This window comes from Actinia tenebrosa, unplaced genomic scaffold, assembly GCF_029948245.1.
Source record: "Actinia tenebrosa isolate PJP-AT-01 unplaced genomic scaffold, QUT_ActTen_1.0 PGA_scaffold3__52_contigs__length_22856419, whole genome shotgun sequence".
Lineage (NCBI taxonomy): Eukaryota > Metazoa > Cnidaria > Anthozoa > Actiniaria > Actiniidae > Actinia > Actinia tenebrosa.
Window position 1 is genome coordinate 13,815,269 of NW_028292580.1, and position 17,645 is coordinate 13,832,913.

The following is a 17,645-nucleotide window of genomic DNA, read 5'->3' on the forward strand; positions in this document are numbered from 1 at the left end:
ATATGGGCAAGAAAGTCTTGTTATGCAGGCTAGTTTATTTGATGATACATCAAAATTCACATTTATAATTTTTTTGTATGAAAGTATTAAAATAAGTAATACTTCTAAAGGGAATGGAAAAAGAAAAGAAATAAAGGTATTTAGCCATAAATTGAGCATGAGTCGCAGTTATAAAATAATGTAATTACTGAAAAAGTGAAAAACAATGCATGTCTATAGCCTCTGTCCAGTCTTGTAAAGGTCTGAGAGCTTGACACTGTGATTGAACTGGGAAAGGGCTAACTAAAATAATGGCCCATTTGGTTAATTCATTTAACTATAAAGTAGTTTAGTTTGATTACTGAACAAACTAATGAACTGTTATAAACCCTGCATTCTGATTGGTCATGCTTATAGTCAAATCCAACAAGTGGACTACCGTCAATGCTGCATTCTGATTGGATGAAGCAACTACAAGGCTATAAGTCATAGCCTACTATATAGCGAAAAGTGCCAGCTTGGAAAACCAAAACATTAAATTCACTTTCATTTAAAAATTGTTTCCATATATATTTGACCAACTAGTTGGATTTGACTAAAAAAATTATTATTCCTCTCGCCCTCATTACCTATAAGTCAATATCCCATTCCACCTTTTGACCTCATGGCCTAATTGACTCCATAACCAATAAGTCCTGAAATTATAGTCCACCATTAAAGAAATATAACTTAGAGTAATGGTAGCTGCCTAAAGGATTTTCCAAGAGGTACGTTTTGGAAAATGTCAAGGCTTATAAATACCAGGGCCTGGTTGTAGGAAGGATGGATAGTACTATCCAATGGATACTTCCTTATCCAGTAGATAAAGTGATGCTGTTATCCAATACAATAATTATTATACACTTGATAAGGATTTAACCGTCCGATTTATCCACTGGATAAGGATTTATCCTAGTTATTTCAAAATTATTGATTTTTTTTATCTTTATACTTTTAGGGTACTCCACCTCCCCCACCCCCACCCCCTCATTTTTATCGATGAAAATGGAAAATTTTAGTTTCTCATTTTCTAACCAATTCTCATCTTTTTTCGTTGTTTAGAGGAGAAAGGATCTGGTTTTTACTGAAATTAATTTATTTACTTTGAGGTGAAAAATTTTAATTTTATTTTATTGGAACGACTGAACCATGAAATAAATTATGATGCAAATTACCGGTCCGTATACGGTCCGATTGACACTGCAAGCAAACCGTACTGGTACGGTCGCTGTTTTGTTGACTAGTTGTGCTTATAGTCATGGCTGGATCTCAATGTTGGTCTTTCAAGACAGATTGTTTCGATGCAAAGAATTGTAGTTTTGATTACTGCCGTCTTGAAGAATATCAGGGTAAGTTATGATAGGCTATAAAGTGACCCTTAATATTTTACAGTACAAAGTCCATACGAGACATAATAAACCGGCTCGATCGGGACTTTTTGAACACAAATATAACTTTTGAATATTTCCCTTTAGAACTTTAGCTTTTGCTTATCAATTTGAATCATTATATTCACTAGAAAGTCTGATATAAACATTGATAAATTCTGCTCACTTCATGCCGCGTAACGCCATATTCTATCACGCTCGAAATACTATAGTATGGCTCTATTCGTTTTCAGCCGATTTTTTAATCAAAAACTTAAAAATATCTTCAAGTTTAAACCATTTATACAAACAAAATTATAAGAAACATTTATGAAGGGAGTATAAATTCAGATTTCACTCGATTTTGTGAAATATTCAGCGTTTGTCATGATCTATGCACATCAGCTGGTGCGATGGCATTGGTTGTTGCAGTATCGTATATCTTGGAGGAGGAAGGGGGTGTGATTACAGATGCCTTTTTTAATTAAATTTCTTAATACATTTATCTATTTTTTATATGTACCAATTCTTCAAGATCATCCCAAATTCGGGCATTATTACTAGTGTTTGTCTATTGGACACATCGATCAAAGTCTACTTCTTTAAAAAGACCTTTTAATTAAATCTTACAACATAGGATTTTTTGCACATAGATAATCACTCTCACCATCACCTTATATTTTTATTTTTGCGTGGGGCATGCGAAGTTTACGTTCTTTTCTGTCTTTTTTTAATTTTTCAAATGGCATAAAAGATCGAGCTGCAAAGGATCAGGGAGGGAGGGGTGGATGCGTACATACAGTGAAACGAAATAATATTAGTTCCTAGAATAGAATAAAATAGCGTAAAATGCTATCAAATCGATTTCACAAGAGAAGGTCGCTAATATATAAAAATATAAGGTTTTTACTAATGTTTACCTTTACTAATAACCAAATATATTTGGGACATTGAAAAGTACATGTGTAAATTAAGGAAATAAAGAGCCAATCAAAGCACGACCTCGATCGTGAAATAGACATGCGCTTTACAGCTAAACATACTCCTAAAAATATCGACTTATTAGCTTGATTTTGCTCTTTCTAAATAGTGCATATCTTCTCCTTCTTCAATTCTAGCTGGAGGCCAGAGGTCTAAAGGCTTGGACATGACTGACGGCAAAGATATCACTACTTTGATTGTCGTGTTCGGTGCCTCGGTGAGTAAAGCTTTAATGTCTTGAATGTCTCTGTTGTTTGTCACGGAGCAATAATTAATTGCTGTTTAGGAGCTCTAAATCAGTGATACAATAAGTATTTAGAAAAGATAGGTATAAACCTTAAAGACAGTGACTGAACACGTATTTCTTTTTGAAAAGAAGATCCGCCATCACTCATCAAGATTTGCATCTCCTTCGGCCAATTCGGTTCCGTGCGTCGAGCAAGACACGAGTAGTAGCACATAAAATGCAAGCGATTCAACTTGTATGACAACTAAACAACACCAGCAGTTTAATAATCTTACTTGAAATATTACAATGCAAAATTCGAAAGTTTAGCCAGATCTCAAAGTTGAAGTTCGTACAATGTACAAAAATCTCTGCATGCTAGCTTGCGTGCTAGCGCTCCCATGCATTGTTTACCCACGGCCAAATGCTGACAGCTTGTACTTGATTATTTCTGACAGGGAGACCTCGCAAAGAAAAAGATCTATCCCACTCTTTGGTAAGGTTTCTTGCATATGTATTTCAGTTTAATGTACATTTATTTTCGATTTTTGCATATATTTGGGGGTGTTTTTTGGTGACTGACATCTGTAAATATCTGTTACATAAGCAAGGAAGAAAGCCAATGACAAAATAGGGTACTGATCTTAGACCATATTTTGGCTTTGAATTTGACAAAATCTAAAAAAGCTATGAATTTTGGGCACATCTAATTTAAAATTAAGTTACATTCAAATTTCCTGCAATATACATGTTGGATTATGATCAGCTGCCCTTAGATATCTTTTTTTTTTTTTTGGAACAAATATGAAATTTACCATCTGATTGAATTGATAGCTGGGCTGTCAACTCTCCCGGATAAACCGGGAGTCTCCAGATTTTGGACCGTATCTCCCGGTCTCCAGATTAGAGTCTCAAATCTCCCAGATAATCCCCGAAGCTGACCATTTCTTGTGAGACTCGACTTTCACAACCATAAAATTCCAATTATTTCGTGTTGTTTGTGTTATTTTACATTGCTAACAAAATTAAAACATTCCTCGTAAACTGTTCTTGCAAGCAGGCCATTGTAATATAAATGATAATCTGATTGTTCAGAAATAAACCAATCACATCAAATGTTACAAAGCGAATGGTCTTTTCGCGCTTTTTTCCGCTGTGACTTCATGTCCCTTCGCTATCAATTCTCAAGATTTGAATACCTCGGGGGTTGACAGCCCTGTGATAGGATTTATTACCAGGGATTGAATTAATATTCAAACAACCAATGATAGCTCTTGTGGTTAGATAGGCTTGTCATCTCTTGTAAGAATTCTAGAATACAGACTAGAATGTCTCAAATTGTTAATAACATAGAAGAAAAGAAGTTTATATGATTTGGAATTTTAAAAAGAGAAGGAAAAAAAAAAAAAAAAAAGAAGAGGAAAACAGAAGTCTGATGACAACACACGAAGTTTATGAATCCTGTTGTTGTTGTTGTTGTTGTTGTTGGGATACCTTTGGAATACTTAACACAGGGGCCCCAGTATTAGATGATACACCTGATTATATGGGTAAAAAACATGTAAGAAATCGTGTTCTTCTTTCCAATTTAGGATACCTGTAAAATACTTAACACAGGAAGCTCAACCTAACATTTTTCATTTTGCTTTAAGGTATCTTTATAGGGACAATCTTCTTCCCAAGGCGACTTTTGTTGTTGGCTATGCCAGATCTGCTCTTACAGTTGCACAGTTACGTGCTAAAACTGAACCATTTATGAATGTGAGTTTTGTGATATACTTATAACAGGGATAATTGGGGGGTTCACAGTAAGGTTCCAGGGGGTACTTCAGCTGGAGCCCACCACCTCCCCTGGGGGGGGGGGGGGGGGTACTCCCCTATATTCGCTATACAGGTACATGCCGCCAAACAGGGTATGGTTTTCAGTGATTCTACTCTGGAACAGGGTATATAAAATCGTGCTCGCTCTGGGACAGGGTATATGAAATCACGCTTTAGCTCCTCTCTGGAACAGGGTATCCATTTTTGCAATACCGGAACAGGTTATGATTTTCAGCGATCTTGCTCTGGAACAGGGTATGAATTTCAGCGATTTTACTCTGGAACAGGGCCAGGGTTCAGTGGGCTCAGCGGCACATCCCTACCCTAAACAGGCAAGAATACCCCCCAGGGCCTCCCCCTCCCACACACACAAGAACACACGCACACACACACACGCACACACACACACGCACACACACACACACACACAAACACACTTTAAAAGTTGCAAATTTTCTAAATGTGGTCTGCAAATTTCATGTGTCTTTAGAAAAAAATTGTAGTACACCTTCGCCTAATAGCTGAGTTTCCTCTACATGACCATTAATGATTAGACTATTAATGAAAGAACATTTAACTTTTTTTAGATCAAGGATGAAGAGAAAGCAAAGGCAGAAGAATTTTTCAAAATATGTTCATATGTAAAGGGTTCCTATAATGAAAAGTCTGCATATCTTGCATTGAATACAGAACTTGATAAAATCGGTGTCAAAAATATGCAGAATCGGTTATTCTACTTGGCTCTTCCACCCTCTGTCTTTGTTGATGCTACCCAGAACATTAAAGATTTCTTGACAGCAAATAAGTAAGTAACAATATGTAGTTCCATAAATTATATATCCCCTGCCCCTCCCACCCCTTCCCCCAGAAATTTCAAATTCTTCCATACAAACTCTGTAATGTTGTTCTTTCTTTGACCTCCCCACCCCTCCCCCCCAAATTCCTCCATGGGGGGGGGGGGGTTAGGGGGCAGAGTTGCAGAAAGTTAAGATATTTATAATGACTAGATAGTTATATTCTGTAAAAAGTCTGTTTATTATTTATTTTCGGTTCATTTTTTATTCTTGAAGAGGTTGGAGTCGTGTAGTAGTAGAAAAACCTTTTGGCAAAGACAGTGACAGCTCAGCACAGCTTTCAAACCACCTCTCTGGGCTGTTCCAAGAGAAATCTCTGTACCGTATTGATCATTACCTGGGAAAAGAAATGGTGCAGAATATTATGGTTCTGAGGTATGCTGTATTATATTTATATATATTTTTGTATTTTTGCCACTCATGTCGCATAATCCTCTTGTAAACATTGTCATATAATTATATAAATATTTGATTTGTGTATTCTTATGAATGATTTTTTTTTAGATTTGGTAATCGTATATTTGGTCCAATATGGAACAGGGATAGCATTAAGAGTATTACCATTGGCTTTAAGGAGCCAGTGGGAACGTATGGAAGAGGTGGATACTTTGATGAGTTTGGTATTATAAGGTAAGAGGTTAACAGTGAGCTATACCCTCTATATACCATTACATGTATACAGCTGTTTCAAGAAAGGTTGGTTAGGTTTTGTTGCATGTTGCATGTTACATTTTGCATGTTGCATGTTGCATCTTTCATGTTGCATGTTGCATCTTTTATGTTGCATCTTTCATGTTGCATGTTGCATGTTATAAATAAATAATAAATAAATAAATCACTTTTATTTAAGTGTCTAGTCGTTCTAGCGCTTTCGCACTAATTGGGGACACTTTTCACTCACACACACTACCACTACATTTAATATTCTATATTTGGTCCAATATGGATCTTTCATGTTGCATGTTGCATCTTTCATGTTGCATGTTGCATTTTTTATGTTGCATCTTCCATGTTGCATGTTGCATCTTTCATGTTGCATGTTGCATCTTTCATGTTGCATGTTGCATTTTTTATGTTGCATCTTTCATGTTGCATGTTGCATCTTTCATGTTGCATGTTGAATCTTTCATGTTGCATGTTGCATGTTGCATCTTTTATGTTGCATCTTTCATGTTGCATGTTGCACGTTGCATCTTTCATGTTGAATCTTTCATGTTGCATGTTGCATGTTGCATCTTTCATGTTGCATGTTGCATCTTTCATGTTGCATGTTGCATCTTTCATGTTGCATGTTGCATCTTTCATGTTGCATGTTGCATCTTTCATGTTGCATGTTGCATCTTTCATGTTGCATGTTGCATCTTTCATGTTGCATGTTGCATCTTTCATATTGCATGTTGCATCTTTCATGTTGCATGTTGCACCTTTCATGTTGCATCTTTTATGTTACATGCTGCATGTTGCATGTTGCATGTTACAACTTGCAAGTTGCATATTGCATCTGCCTTACTAAGCTAATGAAATGTATTTTGTTTATATGGTATTCATATGTTAATAATGTCAGCACAGAAAACATTATGCTGGAAAAACGTGCTGGCAAAAGTAATTAGCAAAAATTGAACATGCAACAAAACTTTGGCCTACCTTTTTTGAAATAGCTGTATGGGCAACCATATTTAAGTTGATTACAGGCATTACTCAATGGATCCTTCAAAGCAGGGATTAAAGCCAATTAAATTGGATTAGGAATTGCTCAAAGAGCTTATAAGTTGTAAAACGTCAACAAAGTTATTTTTGATGTCTTTAGAGATGTGATGCAGAATCATCTGCTCCAAGTTCTGGCTTTAATTGCCATAGAAAAGCCAGCTAGCATTCATTCAGAAGATCTTAGAAATGAGAAAGTCAAGGTTCTTAAATGTATGGACCCAGTCAAGCTCTCTGACACAGTTCTTGGCCAGTATGTTGGGAATCCTGACATGGAGGGAGACGCCAAGCATGGTTACACTGATGATCCGACAGTTCCTGCAGGGTCCATCACTCCAACATTTGCTACGTGTGTTTTCTACATTCGCAATGAGCGCTGGGATGGTTAGTGATGTTGATCTTTCAATCATTTATTTCTAATGACATTAAGATGGGATCAATTAGTTGAGAGTCTAACAGTCTGGCTGTTGTGTGGGGAGTAAGTGGGCAGACCACCACTCAGGGTTTTTAAACATCTGAGTAGGAGGTGCTTGCTGCCTTTGCTTTAGATATATCTATTTACAAAATTGATAGCTTATAGGCTGTAGATTGGAGCCCAAATAAAAAAATAAGACAGTGCAATTAGTTGCGAATGTCAAATGCCTGCCAACACCACCTTATTATTATCAATAAAAATGACAGCAGATGCCTTGACTATGATAGGAAATGATAGCCAACGGCATTGATTTATTTATTGTAATTTATTTGTTATCATTGCTTTTTACAGGTGTTCCATTCATTTTGAAGTGTGGAAAAGGTATGCAAGCTCATTACTGTTCGAGCTTTAGAGTGTCCTGTGTTGATAATAACAAGACTATGAAACAGCTCTGAGAAATGTCTGCAATGATTTCAGTAATTATATTCCAGTGAAAGAAGAGCCACTCTCTGGACTTGCCGTCAAAACCCATTTATTCTAATTTCTCCTGATTGTAATTTGTTCATTTTTTACTTTCAGCCTTGAATGAAAAGAAGGCGGAAGTGCGCATCCAGTTCAATGATGTTCCTGGTGACATCTTCAGTGGAAAATGCAAAAGAAATGAGTTGGTCATAAGACTACAGCCAAATGAGGTAAGAATTTTGTTACGACAAGATGTTGCAGGTTTTTTTATTGTGACAGAGTCAAAAGACACTATTTTGGACAGTAATTATTTAGTCATAAATCTATATTTTTAATTAGGAATGCCTCGTGTACACATAGGAATGTAATTCTTTAGTTAACTGTTTGCGTGGAAAATACGTAAGCAAGAAATAATTTCCGTACGTAATTACATTACAGTGAGTCATGCCTAGGTTTGGCGCTTGTTTACGTAAGTTCGTGTTTGGGACATCCTGTTTGCGCCTAGGGCGTGCAACATTGCATAGGATGTGTAAGGTCTTAAGAATGCAGGTTTTTCCATAAAAATAGGCCCAAACTAAGCTTAAATCAGTGTAGTAAAAGTTCTTGAAGACGTTGCGTTGTCTACGGATATTTTCACATATCAAGACAAGGAATTCTCTACGATGTAAAGGTATGAATCTTTGAAGCCTTTTACACTTTTACCTAGGATAGATTTAGGACAAATCTACGTTAATATCGTTAACTAGTCGTTATATTTTATAGCTTAGATTATCTATATATTTGTTAAGCATTCGTTTCATGTTTTTGTAATGCTAGTCGCATTAGCGCGTAATTTAGTACAAAGTTATTCACGCAGTAGTAATTTAGTAATCACGCTGAGTGTATCTTGTCTTTTAAACTCTTTAAAACGTTTACTATAGGATCGCTACCGCCTTACTCGCTTGTTTAACCTTTTTACTACGATAAATAGCCTTAACTGCGGGATAAAAGACCTTTTCTTTCCAACCTTTAATTTGTTCGCTACTTAAACTCTACACTCAAGGTCATTGTCGCGACCGCGTGTTCAGTAAACCGTGTAATTCTTAGTTTGTCATAAACAAAGGTTAAAATACTTACCTAAAGCCATAGTTAACCTCTAGTCAATTTTTCCTATTGCTTTTTCCATTGGTTTAGTTCATTTTAAACGGTTTACCGACTTGTACATTAAACTTTGCAACCTAGTAATTTTCACTCGCGTATTGTAAACACTGCTAATCAGTATGCAATATTCAAATTACCTGTGACGTAATTTACGTATTTCCGTTTCTATTTACATCTAGCAAAACTGTATTTTATTCATAACTTTTTAGCTATTTAGATAAGCTACAAATTTATTTTATCTCATTGTAAATATTTTTCTTGTTTTCATTAGAGATATCCTGTAATCTCGTTCCCGTTTTTTTTTCATGTATTGTAAAGTTGTGTGAATTTTTCAATAAATTCTTTTGTCAAAACCACTTGCAATCTGATTCATAGCTGAGCGCCTTGCCGCCGGTTACATTATGAACTTCAAAACTAACAATATTGTTGCCATTGATTTGTGTTACAGTGCGTGCCATGTTACACAAGACCAACTTTTACACAACAATGTTGTGCTAAAAACTATTTTGTTTATCACCTTTAGTAGAAACCATATCCTGGGTGCATTCTAGTACATTTTCCAGGCCAGGGCCAGGGTCTTGGGGGGGGGGGGGGGGGGGGTAAGAAATCTTACGTTTCTATACTCTCATAATCGGTGATTAATCTTCCTCATAATTCATTCACAGGCTATTTACTTGAAATGCATGATCAAAGAAGCAGGCATGTCTTTTCAGCCAGTTGAATCAGAACTGGATCTCTCTTACTCTTATAGATACCAGGTTCGTTTATACCTTGAATCTTTGTAAGCCAGTTATCTTAAGTGGACAATTAAGGCAAAACTTAGCAACAAAATTTATGGACAGCTATAAATACATGTACATACTTTAAATTGATAAGTATGATATGGGTGTCGGCAGGGTGTAGTTGAAGTATCGGTAAGTTCTGTAGAGTATCATTAAAATGTGGGTAGGTTGTTGGTAAAATCGTGTAATACAATATATGTAGTTTGATGGTATAAATTTTTGTTTGCAGGATGTTAAGATGCCAGATGCGTATGAAAGATTAATCATAGATGTGTTGGCAGGAAGTCAGGGCAACTTTGTCAGAAGGTTTGTAATATATTTTTTTAGGTAAGAATGCATTGGCCTAGCCCGCATTCCAGAGGATCTATTTTGCTTCTTGTGGTTGTAAAGAGTGAGTGCCGAAGGCAACACCAAATGCCAGAGTAAAAATAAATAACCTCTAGACCCCAGGGTAATATTGGCCTCAGTGTTACTTCAAATAAAGACCCACTAGCATTTTCTGACTTGTCACGATGAATATACCTATAAAACCTCCAGGGTGTAATGTTTTCCAATTTCAGACCACATGTCCTTCTCTTGAGAACAAGATTCTTTGTTTTAGTTGTTTGAACAAAAAAATGAAGCTCTAGGGAATGACTTGTGGTCTGTAATGGGAAAACATTATTGGCCTATTGCCCTAACAAGGTATACTATTTTTAATGCCAAGATAACAAACAATCTTATGTCCTTGCAGTGACGAACTTGCAGAAGCATGGAGAATTTTTACACCTCTTCTTCACCAAATTGAAAGAGAAAAAATAAAACCCATTCCTTACAAGTTTGGAAGGTGAGTTGATGACAAAATTTACCATATTATCACTTCAATCGTGGTGTTGACCAAAATATAACAGTCCTCTTTAATAGGAACACTGTAATAGTTTATCCTGTTGTTGTTGTCTGTATTAGAGAGGTTTGACTATTATACACCTATTTCAAAAAAGGCCCGCGGGGGGGAGGACTCTCTTGAAAAGTGGGTAGGGGGGCTTGACGGACCTCTTAGGGTCGAAAATGAGACCTCGCATGCCTCTTAGGGTCTCTGGCTGACTACCGGCTGACTCCGAATCTTTTAGGGTCAGATTTGTTCAAATTTATGCGTACCTTTTAGGGTCATTTTCAAAACCGTTCGTTGAGCCCCCCTACCCACTTTTCAAGAGTGTCCCCCTTCCCCCCCCCCCCCCCCCCCTTCCCGGGAAAAAAGGTTTTTGGAGCCAAAGGAGGAATTAAGGCAATAGACAACAATGGATATCTAGACCCTAAGCCCCATGTTCTTGACAAGAAGAAGAAGAAGAAACACAAGTCATTACAACTATTCTTGGTTCTCTGAATGACCTATCTCCTATCCCCTTTGGCTCTGACAAACGTTTTCGAAATACTGGTGTGTATGTTTGTGAAAAGTACATTTTCAGTCGATTAGTAGTCTTAGTAAACCAATAATCAAATAGGCATTTACAGTGGGTCTTGTGTATTCACTCTATTTACAGTCGTGGTCCAGCAGAGTCTGACGAACTTGTAAAGAAACATGGTTTCATATACAGTGATACATACCAATGGGAGAAGCGACAAACTACAAAATAGTGACATGGAAGGCAACTTGTGAAAATGTACTTGAACCATGTTTTACCCAAATCAGTTAAAAAAGATTGTTATTTATGTGACTTACACCTAATTAAATAGGTTCTAAATTAGGTTAAATAGGCTAAACTAGGTTTTTATTTTTGTCATGACAAGGGCCTTAACTTCTGGTATTCGTGTTCTCTGATTGGCTGTTTTTTAGTTTGAATTTTGTAAGTACCTCTACTAAGTGAGTACTGTTTTCTTGGTGACAAATTTCAACCAAGATCAAAGGATCATCTAAAAGAGCACAGTGTTTTCTAGAAGTCCCGCGAACTGTCACTCAGTGAAATTAATAAAACTGTCAAAAGCTAAAGGTTGTAATCTTCACAATGACATATTGACTCCTCCAAAAATATACACAAATTAGGTAGAAGAAATTGAATATGATTTACAGTAATTGATCAAAATCCACACTCGACATAAGCAACAATGTGCAGACAAATGCCTCTGGCCCACCATAGGAAACTGAAGTTGCAACAAGTCTGCTTCATATGCTACACATACTGTATACTTGTGTTGTGAGTTAAAAGTCAATTAGGCAAAACGTGCAAATGTAGAATGAAATACAAGGTTGTTTTTTTTTTTAGAAAACGATTTTTATTTAAGAAATTAAAAGCACATTAAAATAATTGTGTACATTCAACCACATAAATCCCAGTTGCTATAATTATATAATTTTACATGATTGTATTTATTACTTAGTCCTAAAATATTCACATTCAATAAATGAATGCCCTATAGAAAATGTCCATAGTCTCTTACGTTGTTTCTGATCAATTCTTTTAAAACAATTAAACTATCGAATGGTGAAATTCATATACTTGCTACTATAAAATATATTATAAAAAAGTGTGCTGTGTTTTCTTGAGGTAAAATCTATTAAAGATTCTCGAGTACAATTTTATTCAAAATCTTGATTCCACTCAAGAAGCCATGTAAATTTAATTTGCTGCTTTGGGCTGAAATGACATTAGTGAAGAGCCAAAATAGGATGTGTGGTATTTTTGCACTGGAAAAATTGGATTTCATGGCTAGGTCACTGCGAATACAAAAAATAGAATCTCATACTGAGACTGGAAAGTTGCCAAAATTTTAGATGGGTATGCATGGTGTCTTTGGTGACAGATAATCTGTAATAATCTAGAGCTAGGGTATCGTCTATCATTCCATCATTTCATTCATGTTGAAATCATTTCTAGACAATCTATTTGGAGACAATGTATTCCAATGTTGGCAAGAGAATTTGGGGTAACCAGTCAACTCGCCCACGGACCAACTCGCCCACGCCAACTCGCCCACGTATAAAATCATTGATCATGCGTTTGCAAAAACTCGCCCACATAAAATAGTTGATCATGCATTTGCCAACTCGCCCATGCAAACTCGTCCACGTTTATAATAATTTTAAGAATTATCTAACCGTGTATTAAGACTAAATTAAAGTAGTCCGTGATTTACCAACCTTACTTGACACTTGTAAGCTCAAGACTTCCAAACGCGAACTTTTTATGCACCATAACAGACTCGCCTACACTAACTCGCTAACGAATGAAGCGACTCATAAACCAATGTAAATGTCGCTAAAGGCAAACGCATGATCAATGATTTTATACGTGGGCGAGTTGGCGTGGGCGAGTTGGCGTGGGCGAGTTGGCGTGGGCGAGTTGGTCCAAGGGCGAATTAACTGTAAACCATAATTTGGAGATTTAGCATTCGTCACATCCCGGAATATATCATGATGTTACTGTCTGGACACTCTAAGGGACTGTTCATTAATTATGCCTCAGGGTGGGCTAGAGGAAAAATCCAAAAAAACCTTGGAAAAATTCACAACCCTTCCAATTGTATCTAAAAAAATTTTTTGACCCCCCCCCCCCCCCCCCCTCCTTGTGACCTTTTAGTAAAATACCCCCACCCCATAAAATGTACTTGAATACGTTTTGCATACTATTTTTTACCTATATTTTTGTGTTTAAATTGAAGCAATTAGCAAAAACTGTCATTTTAATACATATAGTCAATCTATTAAAACATTTATAAAAATCTGTAAGAGTGCAAACACTAAATTTGTGCAATACTTACTATTAGAATGAATCAACCGACATGAGCTTTTGCAGGTACAGATTATATATCCTTGAGGAGACGTAGCTAAACTTAAAAAACAATCGTTTGAGCCGTTTATGAGAAATCGTGGAAAACGCAAAACTTTGAAGATTTTGCTAAATCTTTACTTAAAACGTTCTTCGAAAAAAATTTCGTTCTCAAGACCAGCAAGGAACTAGTTGACCAAACTTACACAGTTTAAAAACAAGAGCAACAGCAACATTTTAGGATATTTTTGAATAATTTTATTCAATAGTAATTTTTTAAACCGAGTGCGCAAAAGCGACAAACAAAACTGAGAGTATGAAATGTTCCTTCGATTTTCTCCAAATCTAACAAGAATTTCTTTAAATCTTTGATATTTTGTTTGTCATGAATTGGGGATTCTTAGGAGTTAACAAGTTTTCTACATCACATCTGAATCGGGCGCACTTTTATTTTTTACAATTTTCGATTTTTCTCGATTTTCTTGCGTTGAAAACTTTGATTTTAACAAAATATACATTAGTGCTAACTTCAAACCAAGAACAACAACTGGTATAACTTCCAAAAATGATCCAGCAAACAGAACGTTGTCAACGTGACGATTGAAAAAGTTCTGTTTGGTGATCACGAAACTGTAATATATAATATATATAATATATAATATATATATCATTGCTATATAATATATTTTTTCTAAATGCAGTTTAGTAACTTTGGTGAGCTGGGCCCAGTTGTACGAAGCCTGGATAGCGCTATCCGGCGGATAAATCCTTATCCAGTGGATATGTCGATGCTGTTATCCAATAAATTTATCCACTGGATAAGATTTATCCATTGGATAGCGCTATCCAGGCTTCGTACAACCAGGCCCAGGTTGTTACTACTTTTATGTAAATGCAATAGACTGTTGGGGAAATTTTCTGACACACCTTAATATTATTTGTTTCAACCCCCCCCCCCCCCCCCCCAATTTTTTTTCAAAGCCTCTACTACTTTGCCTCCAGCACCCCCCACCCAAGGCATAATTAATGAACAGTCCCTAACCATGAACACTTCAAGGTTTTTTTGACATTTTTCCATAAATATCCAATCACAGCCCTCTGAAAAAACAAAGAAATCAAACATTTCTTAGGCGCCATCCAATGACAACAAATGCTTTATTTTTAGCTCACTCCGTGTGAACTAATGAACTGCTTGACTGTCTTACAAAGTACAAATTTTCAATAATTTACAGAAATAAAACAAAAATTGACGAAGTAGCTATTATGAAATAATATTGATACACTTAATATTGTAAATTTAAAAAAAACTTTAATGGCAACCATCTCCCAAAAGACTCTGGCTTTTGACAGGATTATTTGAGAAACGTAAAAAACCTTGAAGTGTTCATATGGTTTGAGTGTTCGCACAGTAAAAATACAAATAAAAATAAATATTTTTTAACCACCTCATAATATATGACTAGGAGGTGAAGGAAACATGTATCAAGTGCATTGTTTAGTTTGCTGTTCACTTTTAAATTATTGTTCTGCAGTACTACTGCATGATGCATCAGGAAGAATAAGTGCCTTTAAATCTATTGTTTTACCACCTCATCATAACTAGGTGGGAGAGGGAAAGCTGAGGATCCAGTTGACAATCCATAGCTTGGTGCTGAAGGTTGTAGTGGTGGAGATTCTGGCTCATACACAAACCACCAGCTGTGCACATCTACAGGGTAAGAAGGACCCTTGTTAGGTTTGTGGAACCTGGCTGAAACATCAGCTGATATGAGGAATTTCCAGCCATGTGCTTTGAAAGCTTGGATAATGTAGCATAACATACTTCTTATGTGTATGGCTTGAGATGAGTAGGCTCCACCGCACCAAGGATTTCCATTAAGCTTGAACTCGTGTGCTGAACAAGACGTACCCATAGGCTGCTCTTTGCATATTCCTTGATACCATTTGGCTTTCAGGATGTCTCTACAGACCCCAGTGAACTCTTGGGGGGCATTTATCAACCGTATTTTGTCTGTGTCACTAAATGAAAGACACATTACTGGTTGAGATTTAGGCTGTGATTTGCTGAAAAGCAATATATTCTTGTCTTGAGACTTCCTAGATATGTCTATTGATGCCTGCAGACTCCAACCATTGTTTTGTAAGGCCTCAATGATTTTACACATCAGTAATCTGGCCATGACTGATTCTTTTCCAATTGACCACCAAGGACTTCCTTTTAGTTTGAATTCCCAACTTGCATGGTATGCTTGCTCTTGTTGAATCCCACCCATCACTTGCCAAACTGACATGATGGTTTCTCGAACAACTGGAATGACCGACTGTGGAGCATTGATGATTCGTAACCTGTCTGTTCGATTCAAACTGATAACAAAACACTCTGAACCTTCTCCAGGGATCATTTCAGGGTCATACTTGAAAAACAGACTATCAGCTGTACTTTTAATGTTTGCGGCTGCATGCAAAATCCACTGTCGTTGGGCAAGTGCTGATGTGATCTTGGCTAAGAGTATCCTTGCCTGGACTCCTTCATCTCCATCTGAGAACCAGGGATTTCCTGCCATTTTTATTTCATAGGAATTTTCGTTAGGGCCTTCTGATTGGATTCCTCTTGGCCATGCCTTCATAACAATAGCCTTAATGATTTGAACCACATCACTTGGTACATTGACCAGTTGGAATTTGTCTGTACTGCTCAGGCTCACACACAGCAAAGGAAATTGCATTTGCTTCAGCATTTGAGTGCGAACAAAGAAAAAAGATGTCAAGTCAGTAAATCGGCTCAAGTCGCTGGTTATTATCATCTCCCATCCAGCATTGTTCAGCGTTTGCAAGATTTGACACATCAATTGTCTTGTACTGGCTGACTGGACAGCATTTGTTCCCATTCCAAATGGACAGCCATTTAACTTAAAGGACCATGAGTAACTAAGTTTAGGCTTCTCCACAGTTAAGCCTAATGGCCAGTTCTGCATGACAGCCTGTCTGATGAGGGACAGTTCATTTTGGGTGCCAAATATCGTCCTCATCTTATCAGTCACGACAAGCATAAGCACCATGTAATTAAAATCTGCTGAAGGTGCAGGGAGTGGTACTGATTCTTCAGCTCCCATTACTAGTCTTTACTTTCTCCTTTAGGAACTGTACCACTCTACCAAAAAAAAAAGAAATGGATTTAACTTTTTGTACTATGCGTAAGGGGTGGGGTGGGGTCAGAGAGGGGGATACTCACTGCATGATGTGACCACAAAAACAAAGACAAAAAGACAAAAAGACAAAAAGAAGACAAAAACAAAAAACAAAAGACATTTTTAGACTGGGCTGCCACAGGAAACCCAGTAATAACCATTTAACTATTAAAATAAAATAAAAACATGGAAGCGATTTATCTCCCTTTTTTGCATTCCAAGTAATTTAATTGGCCTTCCATGCATACCAATGCTTTTAAAGACCACAGACTCATTTTCACAGCTTAGCCCTCGTTTAAGTCAACTACAATCATGACATATTCTAGCGGAAGTCAAAACGTAGCACAGAGAACGTCGTAGTATTATAATTCTTGGTTTGCAATCAATCCCAAGAGAGCACAATAACAAAAGAGATGTCCACCATGTTGGAAGATATAACAAAAGAATTCATTGAAAAATCTTTTGTCAAATTCTTCCAACATGGGAATACTACGACGTTCTCTGTAATACTTTTTGATTTCCACATTTATGAAAGGACAGCTAAAAGAAAGAATCGTTTGAGACAATGTTAGGGAATGAATTATTTAAAATTATATAATACCTGATCAATATGGTCTTATTTTCAAAGCACAGCCTCATCAGAATCACAAACACCTTGTTTCTTTTTCCTGCCCATCCCTTTGAGATGTCGATGCTGGATACCTGTGAAGCTTCGGCCGAGAGAGACTAGGAAAATGTAAAGAAGAGCGCTTGGGTTCCCTGTGGTACATTTGTCTTACTTTTCTTTTCCCTTCCTTCCTTCCTTCCTTCATACTTTTTTCTTTCTTTCATTCATTCGTTCTTACTTTCTTTCTTGCTTTTTTACTTTCTTTATTACTTACTTACTTTCTTTTTTAAGAAAAGATAACTAGCTAAAAACTAGTGTGAGCTGCGTCAGAGTTTCT

General features: G+C 36.6%; 2 protein-coding genes and 2 long non-coding RNA genes across 4 annotated transcripts; 1 reads left to right on the plus strand and 3 right to left on the minus strand.

Annotated features, from left to right (window-relative positions):
* The first annotated feature begins 1,207 nt into the window (after positions 1-1,207).
* On the plus strand, positions 1,208-12,170 carry LOC116289479 (glucose-6-phosphate 1-dehydrogenase). Its single transcript, XM_031696418.1, has 14 exons — positions 1,208-1,367; positions 2,504-2,583; positions 3,051-3,088; positions 4,245-4,353; positions 5,001-5,218; positions 5,484-5,642; positions 5,772-5,897; positions 7,075-7,355; positions 7,738-7,767; positions 7,966-8,078; positions 9,654-9,746; positions 10,000-10,076; positions 10,504-10,596; positions 11,291-12,170. Exons 1-14 carry the CDS (start codon positions 1,277-1,279, stop codon positions 11,382-11,384), a joined length of 1,602 nt encoding a protein of 533 aa, XP_031552278.1. The 5' UTR covers positions 1,208-1,276; the 3' UTR covers positions 11,385-12,170.
* Positions 5,425-12,976, minus strand: LOC148908707 (uncharacterized). The gene is made up of 2 exons (XR_016120731.1): positions 12,886-12,976; positions 5,425-5,604 (listed from the first exon to the last, which is right to left on the minus strand). It is a non-coding gene; the product is annotated as an uncharacterized LOC148908707 (long non-coding RNA).
* On the minus strand, positions 8,156-9,263 carry LOC148908708 (uncharacterized). Its single transcript, XR_016120730.1, has 2 exons — positions 8,965-9,263; positions 8,156-8,550 (listed from the first exon to the last, which is right to left on the minus strand). It is a non-coding gene; the product is annotated as an uncharacterized LOC148908708 (long non-coding RNA).
* Positions 12,977-14,499: 1,523 nt separating the features above from the next.
* Positions 14,500-17,408, minus strand: LOC116289482 (uncharacterized). The gene is made up of 2 exons (XM_031696420.2): positions 17,303-17,408; positions 14,500-16,664 (listed from the first exon to the last, which is right to left on the minus strand). The coding sequence occupies exon 2, from the start codon at positions 16,624-16,626 to the stop codon at positions 15,088-15,090; it is 1,539 nt and encodes a 512-aa protein (XP_031552280.2). The 5' UTR covers positions 16,627-16,664; positions 17,303-17,408; the 3' UTR covers positions 14,500-15,087.
* Between the last annotated feature and the right edge of the window lie 237 nt (positions 17,409-17,645).